This window comes from Symphalangus syndactylus, chromosome 7 (assembly GCF_028878055.3).
Source record: "Symphalangus syndactylus isolate Jambi chromosome 7, NHGRI_mSymSyn1-v2.1_pri, whole genome shotgun sequence".
Classification (NCBI taxonomy): domain Eukaryota; kingdom Metazoa; phylum Chordata; class Mammalia; order Primates; family Hylobatidae; genus Symphalangus; species Symphalangus syndactylus.
Genome location: NC_072429.2, coordinates 98,791,368 through 98,811,235, shown reverse-complemented (window position 1 = coordinate 98,811,235; position 19,868 = coordinate 98,791,368). Strand labels below are relative to the sequence as shown.

Sequence of the window (19,868 nt, the reverse complement as noted above, 5' to 3'; positions counted from 1 at the left end):
AAAATAATAAATTGAATCATGTTACTTCCTGCTCTGTTCAAAACCCTGTCTAGGGACTTCTCATTACACTAAGAATAAAATCCAGAATCCTATATGATCTGGCTCTTGCTATCTCTTGATCTCTTGATCTTTATTTGCTACTTATTTTCTCTACTTACTTTCCAACCTGACTGACTGTCTTTATGCTTCTCAAACATGAATATGCCAAATATACTCAGGGTCTTTCTACCTGGCATGCTCCTCTCTGAGATACCTGTATCACTTTCTCCCTGACTTAAATCCCTTCTGTTTAGAAAGCCTTCCCTAACAACCCTGTCTAAAATAACAACCTCAACACATGCTCCACTTATAGTGCTTTGTCTCCAAAGACCTTATCATTATCTGTGAAATTAGTTTTCAAATATTTGAACTGGTTCACTAGCCATAACCAGCAGGGGTTGATTTTTAATAACCTACAGATTGAATTCCAAATTTGCTAGTATACAATTCAAGATCCTTTGTAATTTGGCTTCAACTTAATCTTTCTAGCTTTATATCTCATTTCACATTGCTTTTGCCATCCTGCATACTCTTTCCTGCCTCCCCTAGCCCACCAATCTGTCTTGACCACACTTATTCTTCCCATGCTCAAATCTCACCATATAATTGTTGGTATTAGGAGTGAGAGAACTGTGTTTGATTCCAGCTTTTCCACTCTTACCAGCATGATCTTAGAAACCTTGCTTACTTAATTCCTCGATTTCTTTCTCTGTGAAGACAATATGACTATCTTACAAGATTACTATCAAGTGAGGTAATGTATATTAAGCTCCTGGCACAAGTTTAGTGCTTCACTTTTCTTTTCCTTCACTAATTAGACTATCTCGTCCTCCATTCCTGCAGCATAGCAGGCAATCATTCTTTAATGGGATTGGTGGATGGTCAATCTAGAGGATAATCTTATGTGCCAAACAAATCTGTCATTGGCTTTGCCGTTTTAAAACTATTTTTATCAGAGACTTGGATGAAAAGTTGCAAGTTCCAGTATTAGGTCACTCATCTAGTAAATAATGGTCCACACAGGTTCAGATGGCTGAAAACTTTTGATTGTCCCATCATGCTATGATGTCTATAGAACTGGCAGCAGAGGAGTAAACTAATGATTTGGATAAGAGAATCTGGTCTTGTTTTTATCCCAATAGTGTGAAATGGACCAAAACAAACAAAGCTAATGTGGTTTTAGGGGTCATTAATAGAAATGTAGTCAAGATCAAGAAAAATATTAGTCTGGAGCACAGAAGGCACTCAATAAATGTTTCTTTGAATAGGGTTGAATTGTCAGACTGCACTTAGACTGTTGTGTTCCATTTTTGGTGCCATATGTTAAGAGCTGCTATGCCAAACCAGACTCAGGGAGACTTAGCCAATGATCACTCTGGAAACCATGTCAAATGAAGAGTTGAGAGAAGTTTGGTGTTTAACCTGGCATGGGAATGGCTGGCAGGAGTAAAATGGAGTAGTCCCTTTCAAATATTTTATGATTTGATTGAGGAAGAAGGGTTAACGTATTCTGTGAAACTAGAGTGCAGAACCATGGCCAGCATTTATGAGAGAAATTGATTTGATTTTCACTCACTATAAGAAGGAACTTTAGAATTTGTTTTCTGACAATTAAATGGGCTGACTCGTGAAGGGGTAAACTTGGAGGTATTCAAGTAGAAGTTAGAAAATCATCTTATGAGAGTATCGTGTGTGTGTGTGTGTGTGTGTGTATCTCATGTATCTCTAAGTATATATAGCTATGGTGGAAGATTGGACTTTCTTGACCGGAGAAAATTTCCTTCTTCTCTGTTTATTTTATCTCAGGAGCTACATTGTAAATTTCCTGGGGGCAAGGGCAGGTCTTTTCTGTATCTCCCAAAGCTTCTTGATTGTGATTCTGTTTTTATTTCAACATCTTCCATGTAAGATCCTTAGTATAAACAAGTAAACCTTCTAATCTTTTCTCCTGCCTCCTTTCTTCACCCACCTCCACCCTCAGCCCCCACCAAAAGCAATAGCCTAAGCCCTAGAGTGTAGATATAGATTATAGGGCCCTTAGGTCATCTCTGGGATGACTTCTGAGACTTTTTCCCTATCTGTAATGACATGCCTAAGGTCCCATAACCGGATTGTGGTAGAAATGGGCCTAGGGATCAGGCATTCTGGCCCCTACACTATTTCTTTCCATTACACCATTATATCCTTGGGACATATTGTAAGATCCTGAAACTGGTGGCTGGTAGCCTGCCTCCATGTTATTTTTTGATGAGGGGAATCCAGGACAGTTGCTGCTATTATAAATGATTACGGCACTTTCCAAATCCTAGCTTTCATAACTTCATTCCGTTTGTTCTTGTGCCAAGTTCACATTCAGATATTGTTTTCATTTGGTGTCTGGGAGGTTTTTTGCTGTCAACTCTTTATGGACAAGTGTTTGCTTATTAAGTTTTCTTCTGTGCTATAGTGTGAAAACATTTTTTTTCTTTTGGCTTTGTTTTGTATGTTTTATGCTTAGTGACTGTTGTGGGATTGAGTAGATGAGCCCACATAGATTTAGGTTTGTCCTCTGTGGGTGGTTTCAAATGTTTGTGACATTTATAGTTTGCAGAAGCTGAAGGGGTGGCCTGTTCTATACCCTCCTCGCAAGGATAGGTATGTCATGTGTTTGCCAGACCATGCTTAGCTATGTGCTGTTGGAATTTTACCATAACTTCTTTTTTAGACTGATTCTCCACACTTTTTAAAATCTGTAAACAATTATAATTTCTTGCAGCTTTATGAAGGAGTTATATGCTAGATGGACTGTTGTGGGGGGCCAGTGGGGAGAGAAAGAGAGTATATTTTGGGGGAATGCATGGGATGAAGGGGGATGAAGGGTTTGGGTCTTCTCTTGCCAAAATCTAAATACTCAGAAATTGATTTTTGCAGGTGTTGATAAAGCTCTAGGAAACTGCTTAGTTCAGTGTTTATACCTCTGGGTGTTTTGATAAGACTTGTAGCTCAAAAATACAGCACTCAAATTACCTAACTCATTTATTAACCAAGGATATTTTCTATACATTTTATGTGGCACATTATTCATTTCATCCCATTGGTGAATATGTCTAGTAAACAGTTTATGGTTAAACATCTAAAATGACAGTAAAGCTTAGATTAAAAGAAGTTGTTATTGGTAACTGACTTGTTACATTCAAGTAGTCAGATGTTTTCCATTCACTGACTAGGGATGCATGTTTAAAATATAGCTTTGGAGCTCAATTAGTAAAGACAGAGTTGGAGCAGAGATGAACATGTATTAAATTAACCTAGTCATTAGTTTTTAATTTAAATACTGTTCAGCTAAATAATTTGGCACCCGGTAAGTTTCACTGGTGCTGGGCTGGCAGTTTAAGTACATCACTAATTATTCACAGGTTTTTTTTCTCTCCCCCTTTCAAAGAAATGTGGAACCAGCAATTTACTCTGGTAAAAATATTTTCATGCACTTGCTTTTTCTGTGAAAATATTTTTCACACATGGATGACTAGTACCACAAAGTTAGCTTTCACCACCTTCAGGTCAATTCATTTTGGAATATTTGGAAAATGATATCCTTGAAATAAGAAAATTAACTAAGGAAAAGAGCAGTCTGTAACAGCTTGTGGAGGATTGGGTTTGAGGCTCAAACTGAAGGTTTTTCCTGTTATGTGATTTAAGGTTGAGCACTCTCTAAATCAGCCAAGTTAGCATTTTGGAGAAGAGACTTTCTACATCATTCATTTCCGTCTCCCATACCCTATGTGTCTTGTATTGCTACTTACTAAACTATAGGAGTTTTATAGATAAGCTTAGAAATGGTTAAAACAAAGGACTTGATGTTTAAGAGAGCTTCTTTTTAAGCAAACAACAGGAATTTGGGTACTAATGAAAGACGAGGGCTCTTTCTCCTGGGTATCAAACACAGATGGCTGGCACCACCACGTATATGAATACCCATGAGAATCAGCATGAAGTAACCAACAGAATGTGGCTTTGCAGTTTGTCTTCATCTGGATTCTGCCTCTCCTCAGCTAAAAACTCTTCAGTGGCTCCTCCTTGTTGTAAAGCAGTGATTCTTAAACATGTGCATGCGTTAGAATGATCAGAGGGCTTGTTAAAACTCAGAATGCTGAGCTCCTTCCCCAGAGATTTTGTTATACAGAGGGGACCGATAAGTTGCTTATCTTTCTTTTTTCTTTTCAACTTTTATTTTAGATTCAGGGGTGTACATGTGCAGGTTTGTTACCTGGGTATATTGCGTCATGCTGAGCCTTAGGATATGAATGATCCCTTCACCTAGGTACAGAGCATAGTACCCGGTAGTTTTTCAGCCCTTATCTCCATCCTTCCCTCTCCCATCTAGTTGTCCCCAGTGTCTATTGTTGCCATTTATGTCCATGAGCACTAGATGTTTAGCTCCCACTTGTAAGTGAAAACATATGGTGTTTGGTTTTCTGTTCCTGTGTTAATTTGCTTAGGAGGGAATTTGTATTTCTAACAGGATCTCAGGTGATGGTGATGTTGCTGATCTAGGAACCACCCTATGAGAATCATTGGTTCAACAGTGTAAGTTGAGAGTTACAGCATACGATAGTAGGTCCTCAATGAACTCATCCTTTCTCTCCAGTCTTATTTCTGCTATTCTCCCTTAAAATATTAAAGTTGAATATGTCTCACTGCTTGCAGTTCACCAAATGTAACCTATTATTTTGTGTTCTTGTATCTTTTATTTTTATTTTAAATTTTTGTGGGTACATGGTAGGTGTCATACTCCTTTATCTTGATGCATTGGCTGTTACTTTTGCTGAATTCCCCTCTTCTCCCTTGTCTACCTGACATTGCCTGTTCATTCTTAAAATTCAACTCTAGCAGCCCACTTTCTCTATACATCTTCCTTAATTTCCAGAATATATTAATAGTTAATGAATCCTTCTGTGCCATCACATTACTTTGTACATTCTTCTATTGTGCTTGTTCTGTGTTAAACTGGAGTTCAATATACATCCATTCTTATTCAAATTGAGCTACTCATGTTCTGCAGAGAGAGTGAGGTTTAAAGAGTGACAATGATTTTGTCTGTTGTACCAATCTATGTGTATGTGCCCTGGAGATGATGTGAGATGGAAGATGAGAAACTGCCATTCCATCAATGAGTGTCATCCTTCCTGCCTCTTACAGTATGTTGTCATATCATCATGCTAAGGGTGATTCTAGTGTTAAACATACATATTTTGTGTACAGCGTGAGCTTTAAACACAAGTCCATCCCTTCATCCAGTCCCTAACTGAAGAATCAGTGACCCATTTCAATCCAGAGGAACAACTGACTCATGAACTTTTTGAGAACATTGTTGAAGACAACTTTATGGATGTTTTCAAGATTTCAAGGGATAATCTTGACTAAATATGATTTCACCTTATATGCTGACTTTCATATCCCTTCCCCTCATAGGATGGGTCTTTATTGCCTATTTATATTTACTTATCTGTCTTCCTCTCCTGGATTATGTGTGCTCTGAGGCAGGATCTATGTCTTTTTCATTTCATTTGGGGCCTTGTGGAGGATGCCCTGTATTGGCTCACTCAATATATTAAATAGGATATTATGATAATAATTAAATTCTTATTGAATAAATGAATGAGCTAACAAAGGAATAGTGGGGCTGAGTGATCTTACTAAAGAGCAGAAGATACAGACTTTTTTCCTGGAACGTCCATCATGAACTGATGGAGTATCAAACATGGAAATCACCTTGGGTTTATCTAGCTACAGCTTCTTTTTACTGATATGTCTCAGAAAGGCAAAGTGATCTGCCCAACATTTCTTCCATTTTTAATCATTCTGTTTATCTTTCTCTGGATAGTTTCTAGTTTAGCCAAATCCCTTTTAAAGTGTGACAACCAGACCAGACATAATATTCTAGTATTACTACCCTTGTCACTGGGGACATATTTGCCCTTGGCATTTGCATTTATACAAGTTTTAATTTATTCTGGTATTTTGTTGACTCTTCATCATAGACAAAATTGAAAGATCATGTACTTGTTCCTTCAAGGGCAGAAATAATGTTTTATTCATCTTTGTATCCTCTAGGTTTAGGGCAATAACTGGCACTTGGTAATTCAAACATTTTGCTATTGGTAAAATGAATTACTGAGAGAAGCTTTGAAACAGTTGTTTGCCACTTTTATCATCTTAGAATCATAGTGCTTTTAAGGACCTTCCAAGATCTAAGCTAAAGCATGGCTTTTCAAATACAAAAACACTTATTTACCACTGGAAAGATCTCTGTTCCATTATAATTAATTCCATAGAAAGAAATTCTTAAGTTTAAAAAGTATAAACATTTTTACATATACATTCACATTTCTTTTTTTATAATAAATAGAAACATTGCATGCCATTTTATTATAAACATAATTCCAGTTTTCCTTTTGTTGTTTTTACTATGCCGTTTCTGTAAAGTACTTCTTTTTGACCAGTTCCTCTTCTCGCTTTCATGTACTTAGATACACTTTCTTCCTCAGAATGGATACCCTGCCTTTTCCGTACTACATTCAGAATTCAAGTATTTTTGTAAGTGCATACGAGTAGCACAACCTAAATCACACGTGAAATTGTAGCTGTAGGGAGTCTTGAGAAATGAAGTTTTTACTTTTCCAGGCTTTGCATTTCAGGAGGTTGGAATGGATCCTGAGTGAGCCAGTCCACAGCATCTACAGTAAGCCTTAACTAAAATTATGTGGCCGGGCGTGGTGGCTCATGCCTGTAATCCTAGCACTTTGGGAGGCCAAGGTGGACAGATCATGAGGTCAAGAGATCAAGACCATCCTGGCCAACATGGTAAAACCTCATCTCTACTAAAAAATAGAAAAATTAGTTGGGCGTCATGGCGCCCAGATACTTGGGAGGCTGAGGCAGGAGAATCGCTTGATCTCAGGAGGCGGAGGTTGCAGTGAGCCGAGATCACGCCACTGCACTCCAGCCTGGCGACAGAGCAAGACTCTGTCTCAAAAAAAAAAAAAAAAAAAGAAAAAAGAAATTATGCGTCAGTTCTAGGTTTAAAGCAGTTGCATAGTCATAACTCCAGAGTTCTGTTGTAAGCTCATTAGGGGACTTGCTGTAAAGCCATGAAGAGTTCATTTAGCCTTTCTCAGCTGCAATTTTGCTTTTTATCTTAAATATAAAAGTAATCGTTGGCTGGGCACAGTGGCTCATGCCTGTAATCCCAGCACTTTGAGAGGCCAAGGCAGGCGGATCACGAGGTCAAGAGATTGAAACCATCCTGGCCAACATGGTGAAACCCCACTTCTACTAAAAATACAAAAATTAGCTGGGCATGGTGGTGTGTGCCTGTAGTCCCAGCTACTCGGGAGGTTGAGGCAAGAGAATCGCTTGAACCCAGGAGGCAGAGGTGGCAGTGAGTCGAGATCACGCCACTGCACTCCAGCCTGAGGACAGAGCAAGACTCAGTCTCAAAAAAACCCCAAAAGTAATTGTTAACTGCCTGCTTTGAATCCTGCCCTGGTCCCTGCATGTGACGAGGACAGTATCCCATCCAGAGAGTTAATAATTTTTACACAAAACCTGGTTGCGATGTGATAGCAGTAGCTCTGAGATAACAGCCAGTCTCCCCAGAGTGTGGTGATGGTTCTGCTTCTGGAATGTGAGCAGCCAACCCCACCAGCTCATGAGCTGGCAAGCAACCATTGCATCCTCCAGACTGCTCCAGAACCTTTCTAAAATACAAATTAGAAGTAACTTCCTACTTAGGGTATTCATATGCCTCCCTGTTTCCTAGAGGGTTAAGATAAAGCCCGTACTTCTTAAAATGGCATGCAAAGCCTTTCGTGATCTGGTTATGCTACGTTATCTACTTCAAGTCTTTTTTCTCTGTTCCTTAAACTATTCCAACTACGGCTATTCTTGTTCTAATCCGGCTGCGTAGAGTTACCCACATACACCATGTTGCTTCATGCCTCTGTGCCCTTACTAGTAAAACCAGGGTAGATAAGAGTATAGACTTTGGAATCAAAATGCTTTGTTTGAATCACAGCTACCCTAACTTCATAGGATTATTGCTTAACAAAGTACTTGGTGTAGAGAAGTGGTCAGTACACACTAATTTTGTCATATGTGAGGCAGTGTATTAAAGAGGAAATGTTCTGTCTTTGGGACCAGACAGACTCGTTTCCATAACCTTGATCATCTAGCACTTTATAGCTCTGAGTCCATGGACCATCACTTAGCCATCCCTACCATCAGTTTTTTGTAAAGAGCTATGTCAGGAATGTGGAAGGATTGAAGACAGGGCTTTTAAAGTGTCCATCATGACCTTTAACCTAAGGGAATTAATGCAGGAACAGAAAACCAAATACCACGTGTTCTCACTTACATGTGGGAGCTAAACATTGAGCACACACGGACATAAAGAAGGGAGCAATAGACCTACTATTATAGGGGCCTACTTGAGGATGGAGAGTGGAAGGAGGGTGAAGATTGAAAAACTGCCTATTGAGTGTTATGCTGCTTACCTGGGTGACAAAATTATCTAGTACACCAAACCCCTGCAACATGCAATTTGCCCATGTAACAAATCTGCACATGTACCCCTTAAACCTAAAATAAAAGTTGGAAAGAAAAAAAATAAACTGTCCATCACATGCCTAGCACATGATAGACATTCAGTAAATAGTCCTTATCATCTTCGTTATTTCTGCCAACTATACCTTAACTACTCACTACTACTAAGTAAGATTGATTACTAGGGTCTTAGGGTATCAATAGCCCCTCCTAATTTTTTTACTTGAGCACTTTTTACTTGATTAGTAGGAAATGTTTTATTTATCCATTGAACTAACTAATTAACATTCTTTGCTTTGGATTGTCACAGTTTTGTGTTCCTCTGGCTACCAGGTCAGAGGGTAGGAGGCAAAAAAAAAAAAAAAAGAAAGGAAAACAATGAAAGTCAAGCTTGTTCTCTTGTTCCATGGATACTCAGAACTAGAAGAAATGTTTTCCAGATGGTCTTTCACTTTATACAGCTTAATTTCTCCTACCCCCATTAATATTTGATGTCATTCTGTACCAAGTTTAATTAATTTCCTTTCTCCAACCAGATAAATATGATCTGTGATATCAGCAGACTCTTTTTTCTCTTTAGTTCAGTGATAGCATAGTTTAGGGATACTATTTATGTCATTTAGGTAAATGGTGCCTGTTTGAATCCCATGTTTGAAAGACAGATGCAGTGGGCAACTAATGAAATATATCTATTGAAGAAACTTTATATGCAATTTATGGGTAATTCTTTCTTACTCATTGAGCAATACTTATCATTTAGGGAGAAACTCTTAGTCCTAAGGCTTTTGAGACTGTGGGCTGACATTCGTCTTGAATTCTATCATCTATGTACTTTAAATTCCTCAGAAGGGGAGACAGTCAGACCTTAGAGATGTGATATTATCTGACATTAAAATTTAAATATATATATATACACACACACACACACACATATATACACATACTTCTAGTTCCAATTTTACTATGAAATTCTGCCACTTTTAAAATTATGACTATAGTATATCTAGCAATCCCTTAGTAAAAGTTGAATTAATGTTCTACTTAGAACACTTACTGATCCAAGGGGAAGAGTTTAATGTCTTCTACCACTCGCCTAAGCATGTGTAAGTTAATCTACATGAGTAGTCATTTCACTGAAGGTACCCTAAAATAAATGAATATTCTGAAAAAGGGACCTGATTCTAGATTTGGAGGACAAATGGGAAAAGACATGGCCAATTCACCGTTTACTTCTTACGGAAGTGGAGGCCCCAGAGATGTTCAGTGATTTACCTACAGTCACAGAGGTACTTATTGGCAAGCTGGCATTCAAACTCAAGACTCCTGACTATTGTATATCAACTGACTGGCTTTAAATAAAAGTTGGCAGCATTTAGAATTACTGATAAAAGCCTCAGAAATGTTATTTTCTTCTCTCTTTTTTGTCACAGTGCAAAGTGCGAAGGTGTTGAAATAGTCTTAACTAAAGAACATATTGTACTTAAATTTCTCCTTTTGGACAAGGGAGATTGTTAGCCTTCATGGCTCCTAAGGATGAAAGACAATGGGAGCATTATTTCTTCCTTTACTCATTCTTCTCTAGTGATCCACCCCCTTCTAAGAATAACATTGCTTTGTAGAGCCAGGTATATATTTCTCTCCAGTTTCAAATAATCACAGAGGTAAGATATTTATACAAAGGGAATTTCTGCCATAGCATACCCTGACACTTACTTGTACATAAGTGCATTGGCAAGGAAGAGTTTAGTGGATTCCCTGACCTCTACCCAGGGGATTTCCTAGCTCCTAAAAAGGAAGAGGGAATGATAAAAAACACAAAACTCTGTGAAGTATGCATGTATGTATGTAAACCACAAGTCTTCTTACAGACCATGAGTTTCCAGGTTTAAAACATGTTTTAATTTCCACAAATTTATATTGCAGACCTTTTCAGAGGCAATTAGATTTAATGCAGATTATGGAGTTTTTGAAGTAGTTAATGATGCTCCACAACTTCTGGAAAAGCAACTGAAAAAAATTCTACAAAACCAGCAACCTCGAAATCCCATTTATGATGTTGTAAGGAAAGGAAAGAATGAGGTTAAACCTGTTCAAATGAATGCCCTCGATGAAGATGAGACCATTAATGTCAACTACAATATTATGGTAAGAAAGTATACTGTTTTATCTTGTTAGATAGATAAAGCATTTGGTGAAATTAACATGAGTTTCCTTAGGCTTCCCTTTTTGAAGTGTAGCTACATTTATTAACTTGTGTTGTACGTACACATAGTATTTGTTAAGCACTTTTCAAATCCAATGGCCAGTTCAGCAGTTTTGTTGATGTTCACTTATCAATTTGAGAAGATTCATGTAGTTTACCTTGAATATTTGAATATTAGGTTAGTTTTGAGTCATATAAATATAAGTATCCTTTTATAATTTTGATGCATTATTGAAAATGTGGATATATAGGCAATGTATTTCATTTGGGTTTTGAACCAATCCTATCAAGCAGTTGGGAATTGAGACTTCTGACCCTCAAGTTGCATTGTGTGGCTCTGACCTCCCTGGCCTTAAATTTCATTTTAAGCTTCTAGATTTTGTCTCTTTAGCACGAGGTCAGAAAACCTGGGTTCTAATATTGGCTCCTTTGCTTACTGGCTCTGTGTACAAGTCACTTTGATGAATCTGATTTTCATCATCTGTCAAATGATGCCATTACTACCTACTACTTAGGTTTCTTGCATGGATGAAATGAAAATAATAATGAATGTTTAACAATGCTATTTCACATTGATTCAAAATGTCTAGTATAACTAGGCTAAAGTATGTCTGTCATTTAAGACATAGATCTACTCTAGCCTGAAAGTTCTTCAATTCTTCTGTTACTGAATTCAAATAGTTTCTATCTTTAACTTTCATCAGACTAAATGGTAATAGTAATAACCACGTTACAACATTGTTTCAAAGCCAGAACAAGGACATATATGCTGCGCTACATAGTACTATATAATTGTTAGTTTAAAAATTTTTTACTAGGTGGGACAATATTTATTGTTTTATTCACTTCCTTCAGTGAATAGAAATTTTTGATTGTATGGAGGTCTTTATAACCTATTTATTTATTGTTAAACAAAAGCTATTTAGGAGCTTCTTGAGTTATGTGCTTTGACACAAGTTTCTCAAAAAGATCTGGATGATCTTATTTGATATATTTGAAGATAGACTGATTAATTAAGCATGTCTATTATAAAACTAGAGCAGCAATTTAGAAGTTTTTAGAAAGAGGCATAAGTAATGACAACAGGCCAGCTGCAATGGCTCACACCTATAATCCCAGCACTTTGGGAAGCCAAGGCAGGTGGATTGCCTGAGCTCAGCAGTTAGAGACCAGTCTGGGCAACATGGCGAAACCCTATCTCTACAAAAAATACAAAAATTAGCCAGGCATGGTGGCATGCACTTGTAGTCCCAGCTACCCAGGAGACTGAGGTAGGAGGATCACCTAAGCCTGGAGAGGTTAAGGCTGCAGTGAGCTGTGATCACACCACTGCATTCCAGTCTAGACAACAGAGTGAGACCCTGTCTCAAAAATAAAATAAAAATAAATAAAATTAAAAACAATAGTGGAGATCAAAGGAATTAAAAAGTACTAAATGGAAAGCAGACAGAAAATGAGGAAAAAATGGACAAAGAATATATGGGACACATAAAGAATAAAACAACTAGGAAAATGGTAGTAGTGATTTTAAACAAACCACATCAATAATTAGTATCGCATTAATCATATAATATATATGATTAATAATATAATCATATTGAATTGTCATGATGTCTCATTCCTTTGATTCCAGAGCTTTGGGAGGCTGAGGCAGGGGGATCACTTGAGCCCAGGAGTTTGAGGCTGCAGTAAGCTATGATGGTGCCACTGCACTCCAGCCTGGGTGACAGAGTGAGGCCTCATCTCTAAAAATAATGATAATAATAATATACATAAATAATTACATGATATTTAAGTGGCCTAAGCACCCCAAGTAAAAGCCAGAGTCAGGGATGATGTTTTAAAAAATCCCAATTATTTGCTATCTACAAGAAACTAACCTTAAAAATAAGACATAAATAGGTTAGAAGTAAAAAGGGTAGTAAAAGGTATACTATACAATTATGAATTAAAGGGAAGCTGGAGTGACTATATTGAATCTGGCAAAGCAGCCCTCACAACAAGGAATCTTACTATGGATAAAGAGGAACATTACATAATGATAAAGGGGGGAGGGCCAATTCACCAATAAAGCTTAACAACTCATATGTATGCACCTAACAACAGAGGTTCAGAGTACATGATGCAAAAGCTGATAGAAATGAAAAGAGAAATAGATAAATTTATAGTTATAGTTGGAGACTAAAGCACTGCTCTCTCAGTAACTGATAGAAAAGATAGTAGATCAGTAAGGAAATGGAAGTTCTGAAAAACACTAGCAACCAAGTAAATCTAATTGATCTTTACAGAACACTTTATCCCACAACAGTGGGGTATACATTTTTTTCTCTAGTGCACTGGGAATATTTACCAAAATAGACCATATTTTGGGCCATAAAATAAATTTCAGCAAACTTAAAAGGTTTGAAATCTTGCCAGCTATTGTCTCAGGCTACTCCAGAATTAAACTATAAATTGGTAACAAAATCCTTAAATACTTAATTGCATAACATACTCCTAAATAATTCATAGGGCAAAGACTAAGTCCCAAGGGAAGTTAAAAATTATGTTGAATTGATTAAAAACTAAAACATAACATATCAAAACTTGTGGGATGCAACTAAATTAGTCTTTACAGGGAAATTTGTACCATTAAGTGCTTATAATAGAGAAGACTAAATAAATCTATGATCTACTTGTCACTATGAGAAACTAGAAAAATTAAGTTAAAATTAAACCAAAAATAAAGAAATAAAGAACAGAATCAATGAAATTGAAAACAGAAAAACAAGAGAGAAAAATCAATGAAAATAAAGCCTTGTTTTTTGAAAAAATCAATGAAATTGACAAACTTTTAGCCAGAATGATGAAGAAAAAGAGAGAGAAGATATACATGCCCAATATCAGAAATGGAAGAGGGGATGCCATTACAAATTTCACAGGCAGTTAAAAAAAATAAGAGAATTTTACAAACAACTTTATGTCTATAAGCTCATGAAATTTAAATGAAATAACTTTTTTTTATTTTTTTGAGACAGGGTCTCACTCTGATGCCCAGGCTGGAGTGCCGTGTGGCGATCTTAGCTCACTGCAATCTCCGCCTTCCAGGTTCAAGCGATTCTCCTGCCTCAGCCTTCCAGGTAGCTGGGATTACAGGCATATGCCACCATGCACAGATAATTTTTGTATTTTTAGTAGAGATGGGGTTTTGCTATGTTGGCCAGGCTGCTCTCGAACTCCTGGCCTCAAGTGATCCACCTGCCTCGGCCTCCCAAAGTGCTGGGATTACAGGCATGAACCACCGTGCCTGGCCCACATACTTCTTAAAAGGCACAAATTGTCAATGGTCATTGAAGGGGATATAGATAATCTGAATAGTCAGTCCTACATCTCTTACAGAAGTTGGATTCACAGTTTAAAGTCTTGCCACAAAGACAGCTCCAGGCCCAGATGGCTTCACTGGTTAATTCTGTCAAACACTTAGAAGTGAAGTAACCTTGAATTTATAAAAACTTATACAAAAAACAAAAGTAATCAATTTTTAATTCATTTAATGAGATGAGCATTACACTGCTGCCAAAACTAAATGAAGGAATTTGAAGGAAAAGAAAAACATACAACTTAACATCACTCATGAACACAGACCACAAAAATCCTCAAAAAATAAGCAAATTAAATCCAGCAATGCAAAAAAGATAATTCTATTGAAGAAGATAATACAGGTGTAAATCTTCATAACCTTGGATTATGCATTGGTTTTGTTAGATGTGACGCCAAATGCACAAGGAAAAAAAATAAGTCAAATCGTAAAACTTTCATGCTCTAAAGGACACTACCGAGAAAGTAAAAAGACAACCCACAGAATGAGAGAAAATATTTGCAAATCATATATTTTATAAGGATGTGTATCTAAACTATAAAAATAACTCTTAAAACTCAAAAATATAATGACAAATAACCCAATTAAAAAATGTGCAAAGGGTTTAGAATAGACATTTCTCCAAATAAAATAAACAATAAGCACATGAAAAGATTTTCAACATCATTAGTCATAAGGGAAATGGAATCAAAATCACAGTGGGACACTACTTCACACCCAACAGGATGGCTATGATTAAAGAAAAAAAGGCAAATAATAACAAACGTTTGTGAGGATTTGAAGTGATTAGAACCTTCATACGCTGCTGGTGCAATTGTAAGACGGTACAGCTACTTTGGAAAATATTAGGCAGTTCTTAAGAGGTTAGCCCAAGAGTTATCAAATTACCCAGAAATGCCACTTCTAGGTATATACTCAAGAGTATTGAAAACATATGTTCACACAAGAACTCGTATACAAATGTTCATAGCAGCATCATTCATAATAGCCAAAAAGTGGAAGCAACCCGAAAGTCCATTCTCATTGGTGAGAATTCCATTTTGGAACACAGTTTGGCACTTCTTTCCAAGTTAAACATATACCATACCACCTGTAGTCCATTTGTGTTGCTATAAAGGAATACTCAAAACCAGGTAATTTGTAAAGAAAGAGGTTTATTCGGCTTATGGTTCTGCAGACTGTATAAGAAGTATGGCACTCTGCACTCCAGCCTGGGTGAAAGAGCAAGACTCTGTCTCAAAAAAAAAAAAAAAAAAAAAAAAAAAAAAAAAAAAAAAAAAGAAGTATGGCACTAGCATCTGCTTCTGGTGAGGGCCTCAGGAAGCTCCCACTCATGGTGGAAGACAAAGAGGGAGCAGGCATATCACATGGCAAGAGAGATAGCAAGGGAGAGAGTGGGGAGGCACCAGGCTCTTTAAACAACCAGGTCTCACCTGAACTAACAAAGTGAGATCTCACTTATTACCATGAGGAGGACACCAAGACATTCATGAGGGATTCACTCCCATGACCAAGACATCTCTCCCACTAGGCCCTACCTCCAGCATTGGGGATCACATTCAGTATGAGATTTGGAGGAGGCAAATATCCATACCATATCACTGCCCATCTATCCTACTCCCGAGTATTACCCAAAATAAACGAAAAGTTATACTCACACAAAAACTTGCATGCGGCCAGGCACGGTGGCTCACGCCTGTAATCCCAGCACTTTGGGAGGCCAAGACGGGCAGATCACGAGGTTGGGAGATTGAGACCATCCTGGCTAACATGGTGAAACTCCGTCTCTACTAAAAATACAAAAAAATTAGCTGGGTGTGGTCGTGGGTGCCTGTGGTCCCAGCTACTTGGGAGGCTGAGGCAGGAGAATGGCATGAACCCGGGAGGCAGAGCTTGCAGTGAGCTGAGATCGCACCACTGCCCTCCAGCCTGGGTGACAGAGCAAGACTCTGTCTCAAAAAAAAAACAAAAAACAAACAAACAAACAAAAACCCTGCATGTAAATGTCTATAGTTGCTTTATTCATGATCACAAAAGCTGGAAGTTATCCAGATTCCTTTAACTGGGGAATGGATAAACAAACTGTGGTATATCCATACAGTGGAATATTACTCAGCAACAAAAAAGAATGAAGTATTTATATATGAAAGAACATAGATAAATCTTAAATGCTTTATGCTGAATGAAAGATATTAGAATCAAAAGTACATACTATATTGATTCCATTTATATGACATTCTGGAAAAGGCAAAACTATGGAACAGATCAGTGGTTGCCAGAGCCTAGGGTTGGAGGGAGTTGCTGATTACAAAGTGGCATGAAGAATTTGGAGGGTGTTGGAACTATTCTGTATCTTGATTGTAGTCCTGGTTACATGATTATATGCATTTGTCAAAACTTGTAGAACTGTATTAAAAAGAGTGGATTTCACTGTATGTAATTTATACCTCAATAAATCTAACCAATAAGATCTATTGGCTGATAGCCATGCTTTGCCTTGTACATCTAAATATAATTTTTTATTAATCCAATTCTGTAGGCACTTTAGACAGCTTGTGTATGGCTATTTGGAAATGGTTCTGTATTGATTTACCTAAAGCCATCTTCCCTTAACCTTCTGGTCATCCCTTTCTGTTTCTTAACCAACTTAAAGAAATTTTTTTAAGGTTTAAATAATTTCACCTTAGATAGATTCTTTTTGTGTTTCTTATAAGTATTAAGTTATTTTATGGTTGATCAGGATTGTCTTGTATGTTTTTGGTCTTTGTATTTAGTTACTTTTTAAAATGATGAAGAGTTTTGTTTTCAGCTTGGCTAAAGACTTTTCTTCAATTTTTTATTTTATTCTTTTTAAACTTTTTTATTCATTTTATTTTTAGGTCGAATAGGTACAAAAACACTCAAAAGAGGATGAATTATAGGTAAACTGTTTACTAGCTGAATATTCAGTAAATCAGTTTTGAATGAACTGACTAGTTTGACAACCTTATAGAATTCTTTAAGGGTTTATGTGGATCTTTATATGTAGTTTGGTGTCTTTCTGTGATACATTGAATGTAGCACTAGTGGGAGTTCAGGAGTCCTGCATGGTTGTCAGTGTGTAGCCTATGCAGAGTCTTTCTAACTACAAGATCCAAATGTCCTTCAGATCTCACTGATAAGCAGTGAGACTGTCAACAAGGTGCTGCTGATTAGGTGCTGGCTATTTCCATGGTTTTCTTCTATTCTTCATTATGCAGAAGATAGTGTTTGGTGAAGGCAAATAAATTTTTGTTTTGTTTTGTTTTGTTTTTTGCTGAGTAGAAGGAAACTATTTTATGTTCCAATCCTGAATGCCTAAAGACTTCTGTGTGTATCAGCAATGATGAGCACACATTACCCTCATGAGCATCAGCACATTAGATGTCGGCAACACTACTATATGGACATTCAATTTCCTCACTAGAGTTAGTAATGGTCTATGTGTTAACTGTTATGCAATATCATAGCAAAACTATCACCTTAGATTGTCCATGGAAGCCACATAAATGCAAACACATTTACCTCACTGAGATTGTTTTATTTATTAGTAACATATGTTTTGTGTCCAAGATACTGACATTATTTAGAATTCTGGAAAAAGTGAATACAAGAAAAAGCAGAATCAATAGTGAGTAAGTATTTTAGGATGAACAACAGTAACTCTTCAGTAATTCTATATTGCTCTCACAACCTCAAGATAAAATGTATACTCTTTATGTTATTTAAAAGGCTATTTGCAATCATGACCCTGCCTACTTCTCCAACCTTTCTCTCTCTCATCCTGTGACCTAATACTGCTACACTTATGGTTTGTCTCCTCTTTTGCTTCCCTGCTCAACCTAGCTAGCCTTGCTTCCGGTCAAAGAGTGAAGTGTGTGTTCTGTGGGAAACCTTTCCTGAGTTGAGTGTCTCTGTAGGCTCCTACAGAAGCCTACACTGTGGTATTTGTAACACTCTACTATCATTGTTAACTTTTGTATCAAAAGAAAGCTCCTGGAGATGTTAAATAGTTAAAACATTTTTTTAAACTTGAAGAACAAGGGGCCTGCAGTAACCTTGGTGGCCTTATCAAGTTTTCTTGGTGGTTCTTTTTCTGTTTGTGATTATTTTTAACCCATTTTATGACTGTGAAAATACTGAGATTCATTGGCTTTTTTTTTCCTCATTCTCCCTCCTTCAACAAGTTACTTAACTTCTCTGGATTCGATTTGTTAATCTGTAAAAATTGAGATAATATATAGTTAATATAGGATTGTTAAGAGAATTAAAAACGTCCCAGAGGCAAGAAGTGCCTCACATTTGTGGCTCAGGTTTATTGATCTCTCTAGTGGAAATAGAAGACCTAGGGGTAGGGCTCCTGCTGACAGCTGGAGGTCATTATTGCTCTCATGATTAGGCGTTAATCATCCTAAAAGTGATTTTCTCTGACCTTCATTTCCTTTTTCTCTTTCTTCTCATAGTGTCTCAGTCGTGAAGAAGGTATTAAGTGGATCAAAAAAGAGAGACTTCCAGCATTTCTGGAAAGTGATTGCTACTTTGAATACAGGTACTATAGTCCCATCAATATATGCATTTTTACATACATATATATTAGCATTCCAATTTGCTAGGACTACAGCTGTGTGCCACCATGTGTGGCAAATCTTTTAAATTCTTTGTAGAGTCAGGGTCTTGCTATATTGCCCAGGCTGGTCTCAAACTCCTGGCTTCAAGAGAGCCTCCTGCCTTGGCCTCCCAAAACCTGAGATTACAGGCGTGTGCCTCTCCAACCAGCCATATTTTAAAAATTATCTATTGGTGATAATGGTATTTAGGTGCAGGGCGTTTAACAATGAATACTAGTGTGACATGAAAAACATAGAATGCCATAGTCCAGAGCCAAGTATTTCCTTTATGTTCCCTGACTTTTAACATGTAAGAACCTAAAATTTGACCCCTGAACAACAATTTTTAGGTCAAAATCAATTAAAATGAATAATTATTAACTAATTAGTAGTTTTATGAATAAGCTATTAATTTTAGCAGAGCCAAAGAAAATCATCATTAAGAGTGAGGAGAGGAGATTGGCTTGAATATATAAAATAAAATTTTAGGTTTTTTTCCCTGAATTCTGCCATATTTGAAACTTGTTTTAAATTTGTATGATTTCTAAAATGCAGGTTAGCCAAATTGGTCTCACAAGTAAGATGGAGCAAGTCCGGCATGAATTTCACAGTAGGATCAAATTTTTCTCCCTGGATCGTGAAAAAACCACCCAGTCTACCACCTCCTGCCACTGAAGAAGATAATCTTGTAATTATGAAAAAGTTCTATGTATCACTTGGTGAGGTAAAAGTATGAGTATTTTTTCATGACTTAGCACTTCACTAAAACTTCTGATTTTATTTTTTATTTTATACATATATTTTTCGAGACAGGATCTCACTCTGTTACCCAGGCTGGAGTGCAGTGGTATGATCACGACTCACTGCAGCCTCCATCTCCCGGGCTCAGATGATCCTCCCATCTCAGCCTCCTGAGTAGCTGGGACTACAGGCATGCATCACCACACCTGGCTAACTTTTTTTTTACATTTTTTGTAGAGACAGGGTGTTACCATGTAGCCCAGGCTGGTCTTGAACTCCTGGGCTCAAGGAATCCACTCACCTCCGCCTCCCAAAGTGC

General features: G+C 37.2%; 1 protein-coding gene across 2 annotated transcripts in view; it reads left to right on the top strand.

The window, feature by feature from the left end:
- RGS22 (regulator of G protein signaling 22) overlaps positions 1 to 19,868 on the top strand; it is a 154,420-nt gene that overhangs the window by 17,141 nt on the left and 117,411 nt on the right. Inside the window, exons 4-6 of one of the 2 annotated variants that reach the window (XM_055286886.2) lie at positions 10,546 to 10,767; positions 18,665 to 18,750; positions 19,364 to 19,496. In XM_055286886.2, the coding sequence (XP_055142861.1) occupies positions 10,546 to 10,767; positions 18,665 to 18,750; positions 19,364 to 19,496 (441 nt within the window). Of the gene's footprint in view, positions 1 to 10,545; positions 10,768 to 18,664; positions 18,751 to 19,363; positions 19,533 to 19,868 lie in introns of both variants that reach the window. The other variant, XM_055286885.2, reaches the window with a different exon arrangement.